This window comes from Pseudopipra pipra, chromosome 1 (assembly GCF_036250125.1).
Source record: "Pseudopipra pipra isolate bDixPip1 chromosome 1, bDixPip1.hap1, whole genome shotgun sequence".
NCBI lineage: Eukaryota > Metazoa > Chordata > Aves > Passeriformes > Pipridae > Pseudopipra > Pseudopipra pipra.
The window spans coordinates 140,475,133-140,489,264 of NC_087549.1; the positions used below are offsets into that span (position 1 = coordinate 140,475,133).

The window sequence follows — 14,132 nt, forward strand, 5'->3', positions numbered from 1 at the left end:
ACAAAACTGACATGAGAGAACATAGCTACTGAAGATGATTCATGGCATGGTGGCAATTCAGTCCCCTCTCGGTCTCCTCCACAGTTTCACACATGCATGGATGCACTCCAGAAGATTAGTTCTGGGCAGTGAATTCTTGTATCCCTTCTGGAAACAATGGCCATGACCTCATCTCCTTATTGTGAGTCCTTCTCACCCCTACTCATCCCATGCTGTGAGGTATGAAGCAATCAGGCAATGTGAAGCCTGCCAGCACTGCCTGCCTGGGCAGGAAGAGAGGAAATAACTGCTTTCTTGAATACTAACATTCTTACTGCCATTGTATTCTGTGGATTACTGTTCTCTGCATTCTTAGTTTTTCTCAAATGACCGCCTTAGGGCCAATTGATCATCCTCCATAGGTCAGTAGCATAGTTGCATCCCCTGGATTTTTGCAGGAGGCAGCTGCCTGAAACTTGGTTTCTGGCTAAACATATTCAGCTCTTTCCTCCTCCTCAGAGTTTCAAGACAAGACTTACTGTGAGGGTAACTAATCACATCTCTAAAAAAGGATTTCCATATCTTGTGGTCAGAATAGGTTTAACCACTGAACCTGTTCAAATATTAATAATGTTAAGGGTTTTGTATAATGCTTACTGAAATACTTACTTAATGAAATTTTAAAAAGGTATGTAGTAAGACTTAATTCAACTAAAATAAAAATTATTTAGGGGACTGATACAACTGTTTGCACAAGTGCTGCAGATACATGTTTTATGGATACTCAGAATGATTTCTAGAATGTAGAAAATTCATACAGATGTTAATTTCTGAGGAAGGTAAGCTGAAGACCATGCCTGAGTAGACCTCGTATTCCTGACTGTCTTACCCTACCCTACTAATCACCTCAATGTTTGTATGGACAAATAGATTCTAATTCTAGCAAAATAAATCTACATGTTGTCTCCACCAGAGCCAGTCAGTGTCTTTTTGAGCTACGTTCAGAATTTTGCTCAAAATTAGGAAACAGCACTTGGAAAAGATCGTACTTACTGAGATTAATGGTAATCCACATTATAAATATGAGGCATCCTTTAAATGAGTTGAATCTTGCTAATAGATTTCACAGCTGTAGTGTAGTTAGCACCGAGTTATTAGAGCATTGGTGCTGCTGATCTGTGTCACAGCAACGCCTGAACTAAGCAAGGAGATACGAAGTGATCCAGGGGAGTCTGATAGTAACCTCAGTCCCTGGAGTTGTAGTGAAAGTAGTAACTGTAGAGTTGTCCTTTGATGTGCCTGTTGAGACCTAATTGGTGTGTGCCTGCTGAACAGACCTCTTTCTTCTTGTGTTTTGAAGAAAATAATTTTTTAATTTTTTTTTATGAGTACAAAGAAGACTAAAGGTAGGATATGTATTTGTAACTTTGGTCATCTGCAGGATAAGTATCCATAGCCAAGCTAGTCCGTCTCTGTGCCTTATCAACAGAAGGGAGGGAAAAAAAAGCAGTTACTAATCTAACCTATTTATATGTCTACTTTAGGGCGATCTGCGTTGTACCTTGGTCTCCTTGACTGTATTGGCAATTTCCGCTGATTATACAAATTAACTGGGGTGCCTATGTCAAATCTAGATGTCTGTGTTTTGACAGATGATTCCCGTTCAACATGTACAGTAAAGGCTTTGTGTTCGTTTGTGAGCCTTGTATATGTGTATGAAATGTAAATAACTATAGTTAATGTTAGAAAACCTAATTTCAAATTATCTTGAATGCAGCATTAATGCAACAGTAAGATTATCTTTTGAGGATAATGGGAAGTACAGTGTTTAAAGCTACCTGTTGGCATGGTTTTCCTTCTAGGTTGGCATTGCTGAAGAAGAGTGGTGAAGAAGATTGGAAGAGCAGGCTCAGCAAAAAGCAGGAGTATGCAAAAGTCCCTGTTGCTGATCGTAGTATGCAGATGCAAGAAGTTGAGCAGCTGTTGAAGAAGGTAACTGTCCTTGTTTGGAAAAAACATCTTGCTTGAAATGCTTTTGCTTTTTGAAGACGCATCCAACTAGACAGGCATGCCTAATATTAGCTACTAGCTCCTGTTATTCCTCTTATTTTCCGGCTTGTTTAGAAAACAATTCTCCCAACATGAGAGATCATTAAATGAGAATAGCTTCACTGTCTTGGGACATATAATATTGGTTACAATGTCTTCACATCAGGAGATTATGAACTAGTAAATGGGTCTGTAAGGCTTCTGGAACATGTATAATGATTTAAGTCCTTTCCCCTTACCCTCTGCCCACACCCCTCCCACAATGAAATTGCCTTAAGACTTCGTTCAGGTGTTTTCTTATGTATGGGTGTATGACACCATACATTCCTAAAGCTGTGTCATCTCTATGCAAACACTGGGGTTTTGACCAGTAATTTTGGATCCTAGAACCACTGAGGAAATGCAGGTACCAGAGCATTCATGAGCCATTTGGCTTTTGGTTATCTTGCATGATCTTTTCAGGTTTTGGATAGCCAAAACTGTCAGGACAGGGATTTTCTGTCTTATCAGTGTTAATGAATAGAGAGAGAGATGGATAGAAAGATGTAGAGAGGAAAGGGAGGTCCAAATTGTTAGCACACTCTGGTTATGTCTATACATGAGTAAGTTATGTTGGCCTGCAGAATTGGATCTGTAAATCAGAATGATTACTGCTGAGGACCTACTGTCTATGCTATACTTGCTTCTTTTGGTTAGCCTGAAGCAAAACTTCAGACTAAATTTGGTCTGGTCCTGTGGCCTGACTGCCTTTACCAGCATTAGTGTTACATGGGAATCTGGGAGGGCACTTCGGGGCTTAGTTCTGTGCATTCTGCAGTGTGAACCAAAGCACAGAAAGTGAGGATGACTGGGAGATTTGCTTCAAAATGGACTGACTGCTGCCTCAAAATATGGGGCCAATGTGGACTTGTTTCCCTTCTGAGTCTAGTATTTTGAAAATGACAATGTCAGATAAAATAGGCCGTTTCCAACGCCTTTACTATTTGAAGGAGTATTTCCCAGATGACAAGTGAAAATAAAATTTGTGTTACAAATTTTACTAATGGTGACAGTAATCTTTGGATCCAATTATTTGTGAAGGTCCTGCTTCTATTAAATAGTATAGACAAACAGTAACAAAAAGTCTCCTGTTCCATCACTATATTACAAGTAAGGTCACGATCTGTCATTATTGAAGGTAAATCTGTGCCTGAACATATGGCTCATCAATTATTGCATTAACTGGACAGAAAACAAGAAAGTTGATTTTTGCAGTTTGGTTTATATAGTTTGATTTGGTTTTGCCCTGCAGACTTGTTCAAAAATCCAGTCGCTAGTTTGAAACATATCTTAAAGTAAAAATAGTTTCAGCAAAGGAAGCAAAATTTTGGTCACATTTTTAACAGGCTAGTCTCCAAAATGACAACTGTTGAAATCAGATAACAAATGTACTCCAGCTAGAGACAATGGGGTTGAGAAAAAGCTTTTAACAGCTGCCAAGTTTTAGTCAGAGACAAATCCTTTGTTCTCTCTTCTCAGTCCTCAGCACCCATATCCTCCCTGCTGTGTTTCCATGTGCAGCAACTTCACTCAGTATAGCACGAGTTAGGCTTTTAAAGCGAGTAAGCGAGCATGAAGTGCTTGAAGGATACAAGCTTTGAAGTGACAGTGCTAGCAATGGGAGTTTCTGTGACACTGGGTCACCCACTCTAATAGCTCATATTAGCTCTTGGCTGTTTAGAGCCAAAATCAAAGTATTTGCATGTCTGCTAATGGTTGAAAACTTGGGTATGTAAGATACACAACTCCTTGAGCTGTATTGATATTTGTGATGCTCATTCATTATGTGACATATGAGAAATAATGTAAACCTTTAATAAGTTGACCACACTGTTTACAAGACACCATGTCAGCTGCCCTTAAATCTAGAAATACTCATTTTGATAATTAGTCAATGTGATGGCTGTTATCCTTTGAGAACCATGAAGCAGTGTGCCACTGAATTCTGTTTGTAGAACTTTGAGACTGTGGTGTACTTGAGAATCTTGGTTCTTTCTGTTGCTGGATTGCAGAAAAAAAAATGCAGAAATTGTATTGATTACTGCATTTTAAGCTAGTTATACAATTTCCACACATGGCAGCTGTGCATCGACAGCAAGGGTGTGTAAACTTCTGTCATGCCCTGGTGGTTCAAAGTAATGCCTGACATTTTTAATTGCAGTATGGCGCTTCTGTTAATGTAGTCAGACACCTTTTTGGGGTTTTTTTTTGTGTGTGTGTTTCTCCCTTAAAAGGTTATCTAACCTGCTCTGGAGATTTGATTACTGAAGTATGGCTGTATAAATTAGAAGTTGTTAAAATACATTTAGATTTCATACAAACAACGAAAGTGGAAAGATTCATACTCTTTATAAAATAGTTATATTAAATAGTGCTGTTTCAACACTTCTAGTCGAAAGACTTCTGCACAGTTCTCTGCATGGTGAGATATTTCTCCAAATGTGTCATAGTAATTTATACGTAGAGTAAACTGTAGAAAAAACCCATAAAATTCATGAAAAAGCTGACAGAGCAACCTCAAATGGGGAAAAAAAGAAGGGACTAAGGAATTAACTAAAGGCAGTACAAATGAGGGGGGGAAGTGGAGATTTACTTGGAGGTCCAGCATCTGTTTTGATGATTGCTGCACACAGGAGGAAAGTTTTTTGGAAGCTATGAGCCTTCTTAAGTCATTTATATATATTGTAAAACATACTTGGACAATTCAAAGAATAGCTCTAACATCAGGGGAACAACTGTACACTGATGAATGTCTTAATGGAAAAAAAATCCCTTTTATTTGGGAAAAATATTTTGGATTTAGTATATTTGTGTTCATCAGTTTAGGATGGATGGAAGATTTCCAGTTTGTTGGGCTTTTTTCATGAGTAGAAAAATTTACTAACTTTAAAATCTTCCCCGGTATCAAAATAGCAAGATTTACGGGAATGAAAATTTCTTATTTTATAGTCAGCCATTTTTAAGAGAGTCCCTGATTAATGTGGTTACCAGATGCATTGCAATTGCATTGGTGACTGACATTTGAAACACTTAATTCTTACATTAAGTTTAAATTGCAGCTCAGCACTGATGTTAAAGGCTAGGGCCGAGCAGTCATTTCAAAATTATTCAGAGGTGAAGTGTGTAAAAACCTTAAAGGGGGTGAACCCTTAAAAAGTGACTTTTAGGCAAAATATTAGTCTCTTGCTGTGGTAGTAGTTTTATCCATTTCAAATATGGCATCCACTAAGTGCTTGTATCTCATTCTCATCAAAGCTGAAACTAATGATTAGGCTTCACTTCGAGCCACTCTAATGAGCTGTGGTTACCAATATTCTTTGCCATGTTCCACACTTGCTTTAACCTATAGAAAGGAAGAAGAATTATAGATGATAAAGCCATGTCTAATCAGCTTTGGGTAAGCCCAGCTCTGGGGCAGGGGTTATTTGTAGGCTTTGTTTAGAATGGTGAACTCACCTTCACTGAGTAGTACTATGGGCTTAGCAATTCCCTCCAGATGGCATTTGGGTCTCCCAGTTTTAGTAAGCATTCTTTCCTTTCATCCAGAAAAATAGATGGTTTGTTATTTAGCAGGGTCTGATTAAACTTCCAGCAGAATCATTCACATTGTTGTTGACATGGTTCATCCATTTAATGATGCATGAAAACACAGACATATAAAAATTATCAGCATATGAAAATTGTATCTTCCAGCTGTACTGTTTTGTTCTGTGTTGAGTTGTAGTAATATTGTTACTAACTTGGATAATTCCTGCATGGAATGGTTTTAGTAAGTGTGTTGTTGTATTATGACAACATTTTTTATCTCTGGCTTTCCAATAGGGAAAACATTTCTAGAAGATTAAAAGATTAAGTAAGAAATTAGGGAAAGAGGAGTTATTTCTTCCCCATCTCCATTTCTGGTAGTTCAGTTCTTTTCTAATTCCTTTGCTTTGCTTCTGTCCTTGTCATAGGAACCTGTATATGCTTCTACTTACTCTCCTGTTATACCCGCTCTCCATAAATTTCATCCTTTTCTACCTATTAATCAGGTGAGCAAAAGTCTGCACAATTTAAATGCTCAACAATTTCAAGTAAGCACATTTTGACTGTTTTCTTACATAGAAAATTAATAATCCTCTTAACTCGTTAACCAGCTTAGTAAATGCAGCTTTAAAGAAACGTGGTGTTATGCCACTATGTTGTGTACTCTTCTTCAATATACATTCTACTGTTTCTCTAATGGTTGCTTTTCTAAAAATTCTATATCTATGTTAGACAATATTTGAGAAAGTAATAGAAGGAAACATTATTATATTTGTTATGATACTGAAAACTTGCAAGTTGTTAAAAAGGGTATATAAAAGGAGTAGTATGTAACTGCACAGCATTTATTTTAGAATAAAATGCTGTGTACTCTGACTTCCCTGTAAGTAATGTGCATATACAGTGTAAGACATAATATCCTATAATTTATTGACTGTAAAAAACCAAGCTACTTTTGTTCAGAGGTGACTTTCCTATAGTGTTTTTCCCTAGTGCCTGTGTAAAGGATTTTTGCCTTGGCACATCCTGCTTCTATTCTCTGACTGTCCCATCTTCCTGCTTCTCTCTCTTTCTTCCTTTAAGGTCTGTAGTACTAGTTTGAAAGAATCAAGCTCTCTGATTTCTGGTGAACGTCATCCTTGGAGATGGAAGGTGAAATGCTCTATAAATTTTGTATTTAATTATTGGAGGGAGGAGTAAGACAGAAAATTACATTCAGGTCGAAGATACATATTTCCAAAGCAACTTGTGGCAGTAGAGTTAACTTTGTATTTGCTTGGGAATAGAGTTCTGCTGCTGTTCCAGTAAATGTTAGAGAAGCTTCATGTGAAGTCTTCCTCAAAATCATGTCCATACCTCTGCAATTCCATCATAGACAATTTGAAGAACTTACTTACGAAGAATTAATAGATAATGAGAAATATAAACTTTCTACATAACAAATTTGTCTTTGAGCAGAAGTACAATAGTAGATCTTGATCTGAGCAAACAGTACCTGATTCACATGATCAGAGGTAAAAAATGCAAAGGCAGGAGTGGGCAAAGAAACAAGCTGAAGAAAAACTCAAGAAAACAAGGAGAGTTCAGTGGAAGTTCTCAATAGATCTATGCAAATCTAATTCTGCTATATTACACCTCCTTGTCCCTTGCCTCTCAGCTCACATCTGTGGTTGTAGTACTACTAGGAATCCATTGGGTTCTTCATTCCCACACATACACAGTCTGTGTCACATGTGGGGAGCATTCTGACCAGTATGTGTATAATGGCAGTGAATTCAAGGAGCAGATACTCACTGCTGGAATAGAGGATGGTGAGTACGGAAGGGGCTACTGGATATATTATAACCATTTAGATGACTGATATTTACCATTTCCACATTCACTTTCATAGCTGTTTTTGAGTATGATCTTTTACTACAATTTTTTAAATTAAATATTAAATTTTGGACTAGTAACTGAAATGTGTTAGTATTACCTCTTCTCCATAAGCTCTGGATTTAATATAGCTTATTATTTTTTACTTCAGATCACCTGTTAATTTTGGTGTGACAGAGTTCACCAGCTTTATGTATCTAGAAGATAAACATATAGTCTAACTTAATGTCCCTCCAGTAATTAGGGGAGGTCCTTCAATGGGCTGTTCATTCCATCTGTCTTAAAAGGAAAACAGCCAAAAAGTGTTCATCTTTCCATTGACTGTGGTGAGATACATCCTGCCCCTTTACCAAGCTGCTTTCTTCTAGCACAGCGTGAAGGTACATGCAGATTTGTGTGGTTGTTTGGTTTTTTTCCTGGCACAATTAATCATTTTGTTATTTGCACCAAATATGAGTTGAGTGTGTTCTGTTTTGAACACACTTTTGAACAGAAAAGCACGTGTTTGCATTGGAGATTTCTCCCCATGTTTCTCTTATAACAAGACCCATATAAAGTTGTGGAGGAAAACAATTCAGAGACTTTACGCTACTCGTACAACTGCTGGAGTCTTCTGGTGCGGTTTTTTTGTCTTAGGAGCTTAAACTAGAGAAGTTACTTGTATTAAAAAGGAAATAGATGCTTTTTGGATTCTTCTTTTATATAATTTCAAAGATTGATTTAAAATGGAACCCTCTTTTGAAAAATACATTTTTTGTATTCATTCTTGGTTTGGACTCCCCTGGGTAGGAGCAGTCTTTATCTTCTACACAGAAAACCATGAATTATCTTATTTCTTGTATTAAAAATCAAAACCAAACCCCTGAAGAGCACACCAGCATGCTAACAAACCACTTGCTCAGTTGTGTTCTTGTGACCTAAAAGGAACATGCTAGGACTAGAAGATTGTAGGGTACAAAATGGAGCATTGCCTAGGTGTGACCCCTTCCTTAGAATGAACTGACGTTGCAGAAGCAGTGCAGTGCCTGTGCATGCCCTCAAGAAATGTGTTGCAGTGCTAGAAAAGACCAATATTATCATCCAACCTAGCCAAGTAGTGGGAGAAAAGTAATCCCAGTTTCTAACTTTTCTTGCATTGAGCCAATAATCCTTCTCAGACCTAAAACAGGAACTTTTAGAAAAATATGCAGTCTTTATTCTTAACTGTCAGCATATAGAAAACTCCCTGCAATATTCAGTGACTTTTCATATGTAATTATTCTTGCTGTGTAAAATGTAACTTTTAACCCTCTCCTCAGTGAAAATATATACTCATCTGATTTAATCTGAAGTAATTTTTTTTTTTAAATCTTGAAAAAATATTTCAGCCCTTTCCTGAAACCCTTCAAAATTGTCACGATCCTAGGTAGAAGCATGGAGGCTGGAAGTGGATGAGCTATTGCAGTACAGATTATCTATTCAAAACAACTGTTCCATGGGACTTTTTCTCTCTCTTTTTCTGTCTTCATAATTTTCTGGGGTTTGCCTGTTTCCATTTTCAAATAACATTTCTCCTAAAATCCTGATTTACCAGATTTTTTTTTTTTACCCATCTATATGATTATCTCTTCTTTATCTTCATCACTTTGTGTATGTTGGTGTCCTCATGAGGGTCTTCTCAGCAGAACTGCATCTCTTTTTTTCCCATGTTCATGAAAACATTTTAATCAAAGTTGGGATGAATCAGATCAGTGCATGGGTACTTTCTGTTTAGAAATAATTTTTCAGTCAGTTATCTAGTTCGCAGCCTGTAAGCTGCTCTGATATTTTTATATTGCTCAAAAAAACCCACCTCAGAATGTCATCTGTGATTAAGTCAAATATATTAAAGAAATCAGAGGTAACTGTGTTAATATATTTAATCACACTTGAGCTCATCAAACTTACCATTTTGATTAAACCTTTTTTCCATAATGCCATGTGGAATGGCATTAATTATGTGCCCGTGATTTGATTCTTCATTGATTGTCTTTGCAGCAGTCTTTTAGTGGGTCTCTGGAACAATACAGCTTGTGTGACCTGTACCTACATGCTTTAGTTTTACTTCTTCTAAATATTTTTTCCATCTAAGCTTTTGTCAGTCCTGTATATTTTCCCATTTTCAAAGGCTTTTTTAAAAATTCACTGCTTGTGTTTATATTCCAATTATTTCACCTAAGACATCAATGAACACATGTATGTATTTTACATGATGAATTAGAATATTTCATTGAAAGTAACTACCTTTTTAATGAAAAAAAACCCCACACTGAAGCTGTTTTATTCCTAAGCTTTTATTTATTATTTTTATTCATTCTTTACATACTAATTCTTGTTTTTACTTTTTTACATTTGCAAATTTGAGATTCTCCTTTCATGTCTTACTTTTTTTTCACTTGAAAATAAAATTTATACTTAAAAACTTCTTGAGTTTTAACTTTCTTGACATACTTTCTCCCAACTGGAATGTCCTTTAACCTATTCATTCCTTCACAAATGCTGCATGTGGTAATTGTGGAAGCTTTCTAAACTGCTCCCAACTAACTACCAGGTGTATTTTTTCTGAAGTTTCTTTTGACAGTTGCATTGGCTCATGTTAGCTTTCCAGCTATAGAAAAATCATTTTTTTATTTAATCATGACATATACCTCTGTTTTTCACCAGGATTGTTATGGGAAATTAAATGGGTTGGGGATTGCTTGGTATCTATTCACTTTATAATTTTTTAGTTCGTTTATTTATTTGTAGATTAAAGTGGGAGTCTTCATGCATTAGGAAGAGATCTAATATGGAATTTCTCTGAATTGTGTAACATACACGTACAATCTGAGATTTTATTTTTTAAGAACTCCAAAGATGTTTTGCCCAATGGAACAGTTTGAAATCTTCCATTAAAAAAAAAAAAAAAGGTTTGTTTTTGCTGTCAGACAGCTGCTCTCTTTTGTCCTTTGACACAGCTCCAGAATTACTCACAGTCTTTCTTGCAATTCAAGTGTGTAGTGATTAATACACACACTTTCCAGGTCTGCTTCTCCAGAATTTTCAGTAACTCTGCAGACTCTGAGGATTCAGGTATTCACTGAAGACAAAATCCAAAATTAAGCCCCTTGTAAGTTTAAAAAAAACCAAACCAAACAAAAAACAAAACCAAAACAAAACCAAATCCATATGATTCTACTTCTTTCTCCCTCTTCCTCACTTCCCTTTGTATTGTAATGGAAGTCAGCACCCTTACTAAGTTAAAAGCATTAGTTTTGTGTATGAAATTTCCCTTGTGGTTTCATTAGGTATTTATTAATTTCCTGCCCAAGTCTCCTTTAGTATGTTGCTGTGTTTTTTTTCTGCCAACTGTTCATCCCAGAGATGGCTGTGCTGACACTGGAATGGGTATAGACTTGGGGAAATGAAGATAAATACTTCAGTGTTTTTCTTTAAAGCATTCTGAGGCTTTGACAAATGAGGAAATGACACTGAAGAGACTTCCGTGTTGTCATTCCTGTTGAACGTTTCCGAGTTCTAGGAAAAAATCACAGTTTTTAATCTTGATTATCATGGCTTGCAGTCATATTGTCTGGCTGCCCAGTGCTCTTTCCTGATAAATTGCAAGGAAGTTTTACTGCAGGAGGATGCAGAGATATATGGAACTAGAGGGAAAGAGTGGAGACTCTCATGGTCCTAGTCCTTGTACAAGCTATTTTCTGGCTTGTCTTCCCTCTTCTGGCTGATGGCTACTGATCCTGGTAAATGCTGAAAGCTATGAAATTTCTATTTTAGTGTGTCCTCTGCAGTCACAATAGCTTTTATATAAAGTGACTTATTTATTTAGTCTATTTGATTTTTACAAAAATAAAAAATAAGTGGGTTTATATCTCTTTCTTGTGTCTTGAAAGAAGAAGAATGTTTATGTTCACAAGCTTTTGCATACTTTTACATTTTCCCTCTGTGGTTCCATGAGTTAGAGGTGTGTTAAAGCTTGAGATTTTAATTTTTTTTTTTTCAGTTCTAGCAGCAGGGTTGTGAAGAAAAATGACGAATAACATACAATTTGAAAATAATTCTAGCATTGATAGTCCCTTGCACTAAAAATGCTTTTACATCTGATTTCTATGCAGTATAATCCCTAAAATGTTGCTACTTTTTTAAGATAAGTGCATTAAAGTAATATTTCTTTGGCCTGACATAGCTACAGCAGAGTGTGTAAGTTCAGTTTCTTTCCTATTTAATGTACCATCATCAATCCTTTGAGTTAGGAGGGCACTAAGATAATTCACCTTCTGCTTCTGATCACTTAAACTGTTGGCTGATAACCTCTAAAGCAAGCAAGGAAAGCTGAGGGTCACCTGAAAAAAAAAAAAAGGGTGCTGGTGATGATCACAGTCATTGGAAAAATATTTAGTAGAGCAAGCTGACATAGGAACTAAAGTGAGCAGCCTCTGGAGAGATAAAGCTGCTAATCCTGCCAGGAGAATTGAGTTACTGTAAGAGACTGATTCAGGAGTCACGCACTGAAGTTACACCATTTCATTGCTGTTCCCTGTGCCACCTGCAGATTTGCACACTCAAAAACATCTGCTCAGTGTCAGTTTAGTGATCTCACTTGTCTAGCGAGTCATGCTTCAAAAGAACGAGGTCTGAAAAATTATATCATTTGCAGAGTGAATGGTTTGTTTTGCTTAGAGGGGGACCATTTGCCCTGGCTGGTAGGTTCAAGAAAAGGTCAAAGAGCACAGACCAAAACCTCATAGTCACATTGTGATGGGGCAGCAAGACAGTGAAGCATCTGAGGGTCACTAAGCTGTGTCTGTGACTTCACTTCAGTAGCTTGTTCTCCTTCTCCTTCCCTCTGCATCTGGCAGTTGAAATGTTCAGCCAGTCTTTAGCTGTATCCTGGTTATTTATCTTTTTTTTAAACACCTGTTTCTCTCTTTCCCCAAAAAAGCAAAGAATGGCAGATAACCAGGAGAGTCAAATGACCATTGAGGAAAGGAAACACCTGATTACAGCTCGAGAAGAAGCCTGGAAGTCCAAGGGTAAAGGAGCAGCCAATGACTCCACACAGTTCACTGTAGCTGGCCGAATGGTAAAAAAAGGTCAGTGATGAAATGATCCCAGTATAAATAAGACACCTCTTATCTGTCTAGTCAAAATAAAGTCAAGCTAAAGCTATGCAGAAACAGTATCTGTGTTTAGCAAGAGGAGGATTGTTTGTCTTCAGCTGAATATCATGTCATGAGGCTGTTCACTTTAGTTTCTTGTGGCCCTCATATTGATCTATTTTGTTCTGCACTGTTACACTGCCATCCAGTTATTACGGGGCTCTGACTGGTGGAAGTCTATCACTTGAACAGGGATATATGTTTTGTTTCTCCTCCTAATACAACCCAGACTGCATAGTTGGATTATTCTTTCTTATTTATCCTTCCTTTGAAAACCCAGCTGCACTGCCTAGAGAATAATTGTGAAATCTAGTTGTTGCTATTGCTGGCACTTCCCCCACTCTTAGGAACACTGGGAATATTTAGCAAACGAGTGTTATTTTTATGGATGCTGTCTTGTACAACAACTGTGCTGTGTTTGGCTGAAGAAATCACTGAACAGATTCTCTGGTTCTACATAGAACCAGGAAGTAGAAATGGTAAGGGAGCAGTGTTGACTTTTTTTTTAATCTGTTGAGTTCAGTCACTTTTTCAAGACCTAATCATTCTTCTGAATTGGGCAGGAGTCTCTGAAGGCTGCACATGGTAGAAATGTAGCTGTTCTCACAGTGCTCTTGGGAAGATGATAGGTTTGGGAAGAAGGCACTTAAACTGACCTCTTGTGCTTAATGAATACTAGATTTTGTTTTGTTACAAAACAAACATTGGTTATTAAACACAACAACAATGAACCTTGAGTTAAATGCCAACCATCAAAAAAAAAATCATTGTAGAGCGAAGGCAATATTGCAACAGGAGTAACTGTTTGCAGTCCAAGCCACATTCTGTTGGCAGATAAACAAATACGCAGTATTAGGAATTACATCTATTAGTAAAATCTTTTAGCTGCTGCTTACATTGTTTTGCTGCTAGAAACGCCAGTGTTCAATGTGTAAAGAGTAACCTACTTTGGAGGGTCACCAAGAAAAATTGTTCAGTTGTCCACAGACTTGCTTTTTGAGATTTTTTTTCTTTTTTTTTTTCCCAAATATATTGGTCTTTGAAAAGGAATAGAAGGTGATAGCATTGTTCTTCTTAATGGGAAAAAAATTACCTTGCAAGGGTCTCTTTAGGTGCTATGATCATTCTTCTGAGGAAGCAAAGTAACACAATGACAGTGGCATTAAAAAAAGTACCCCAAGTGGGATTTTAGTTACAAGTGTGTTGTTTTTAGAACCTGAAAGAATAAATTATCATGATGAGTTTTTAATTTAAGAGGCTATGAGAAAGAAATGCAAAATTACATATTCGTTATATGCATGTGCACAGATGCTGTATTTTAATTGCTTATTATGGCTGAAAATTTTTCAGTCCTAATTGGAAGGTCATCCTTTACTAAGCAGTTTTCCATGTGGTGTTGTGGATTAAGTCCTGGTAGAGCTGCTTAAGAGCTGTGTCCTCTCAAGTATGTCTTGATGGAGGCTTTACCCATTGACTTAAAACCTGCTGAAA

The 14,132-nt window shown here is 36.9% G+C and overlaps 1 protein-coding gene across 18 annotated transcripts in view; it reads left to right on the forward strand.

The window, feature by feature from the left end:
- The window catches only part of SVIL (supervillin), a 138,819-nt gene that overhangs the window by 103,233 nt on the left and 21,454 nt on the right, over nt 1-14,132 (forward strand). For 14 of the 18 annotated variants that reach the window (XM_064636586.1, XM_064636602.1, XM_064636523.1 and 11 more), the window contains 4 exons: nt 1,842-1,971; nt 6,021-6,098; nt 6,676-6,744; nt 12,425-12,575. In XM_064636586.1, the coding sequence (XP_064492656.1) occupies nt 1,842-1,971; nt 6,021-6,098; nt 6,676-6,744; nt 12,425-12,575 (428 nt within the window). The remainder of the gene's footprint in view (nt 1-1,841; nt 1,972-6,020; nt 6,099-6,675; nt 6,745-12,424; nt 12,576-14,132) is intronic. The other 4 variants (XM_064636583.1, XM_064636634.1, XM_064636642.1 and 1 more) reach the window with 1 other exon arrangement.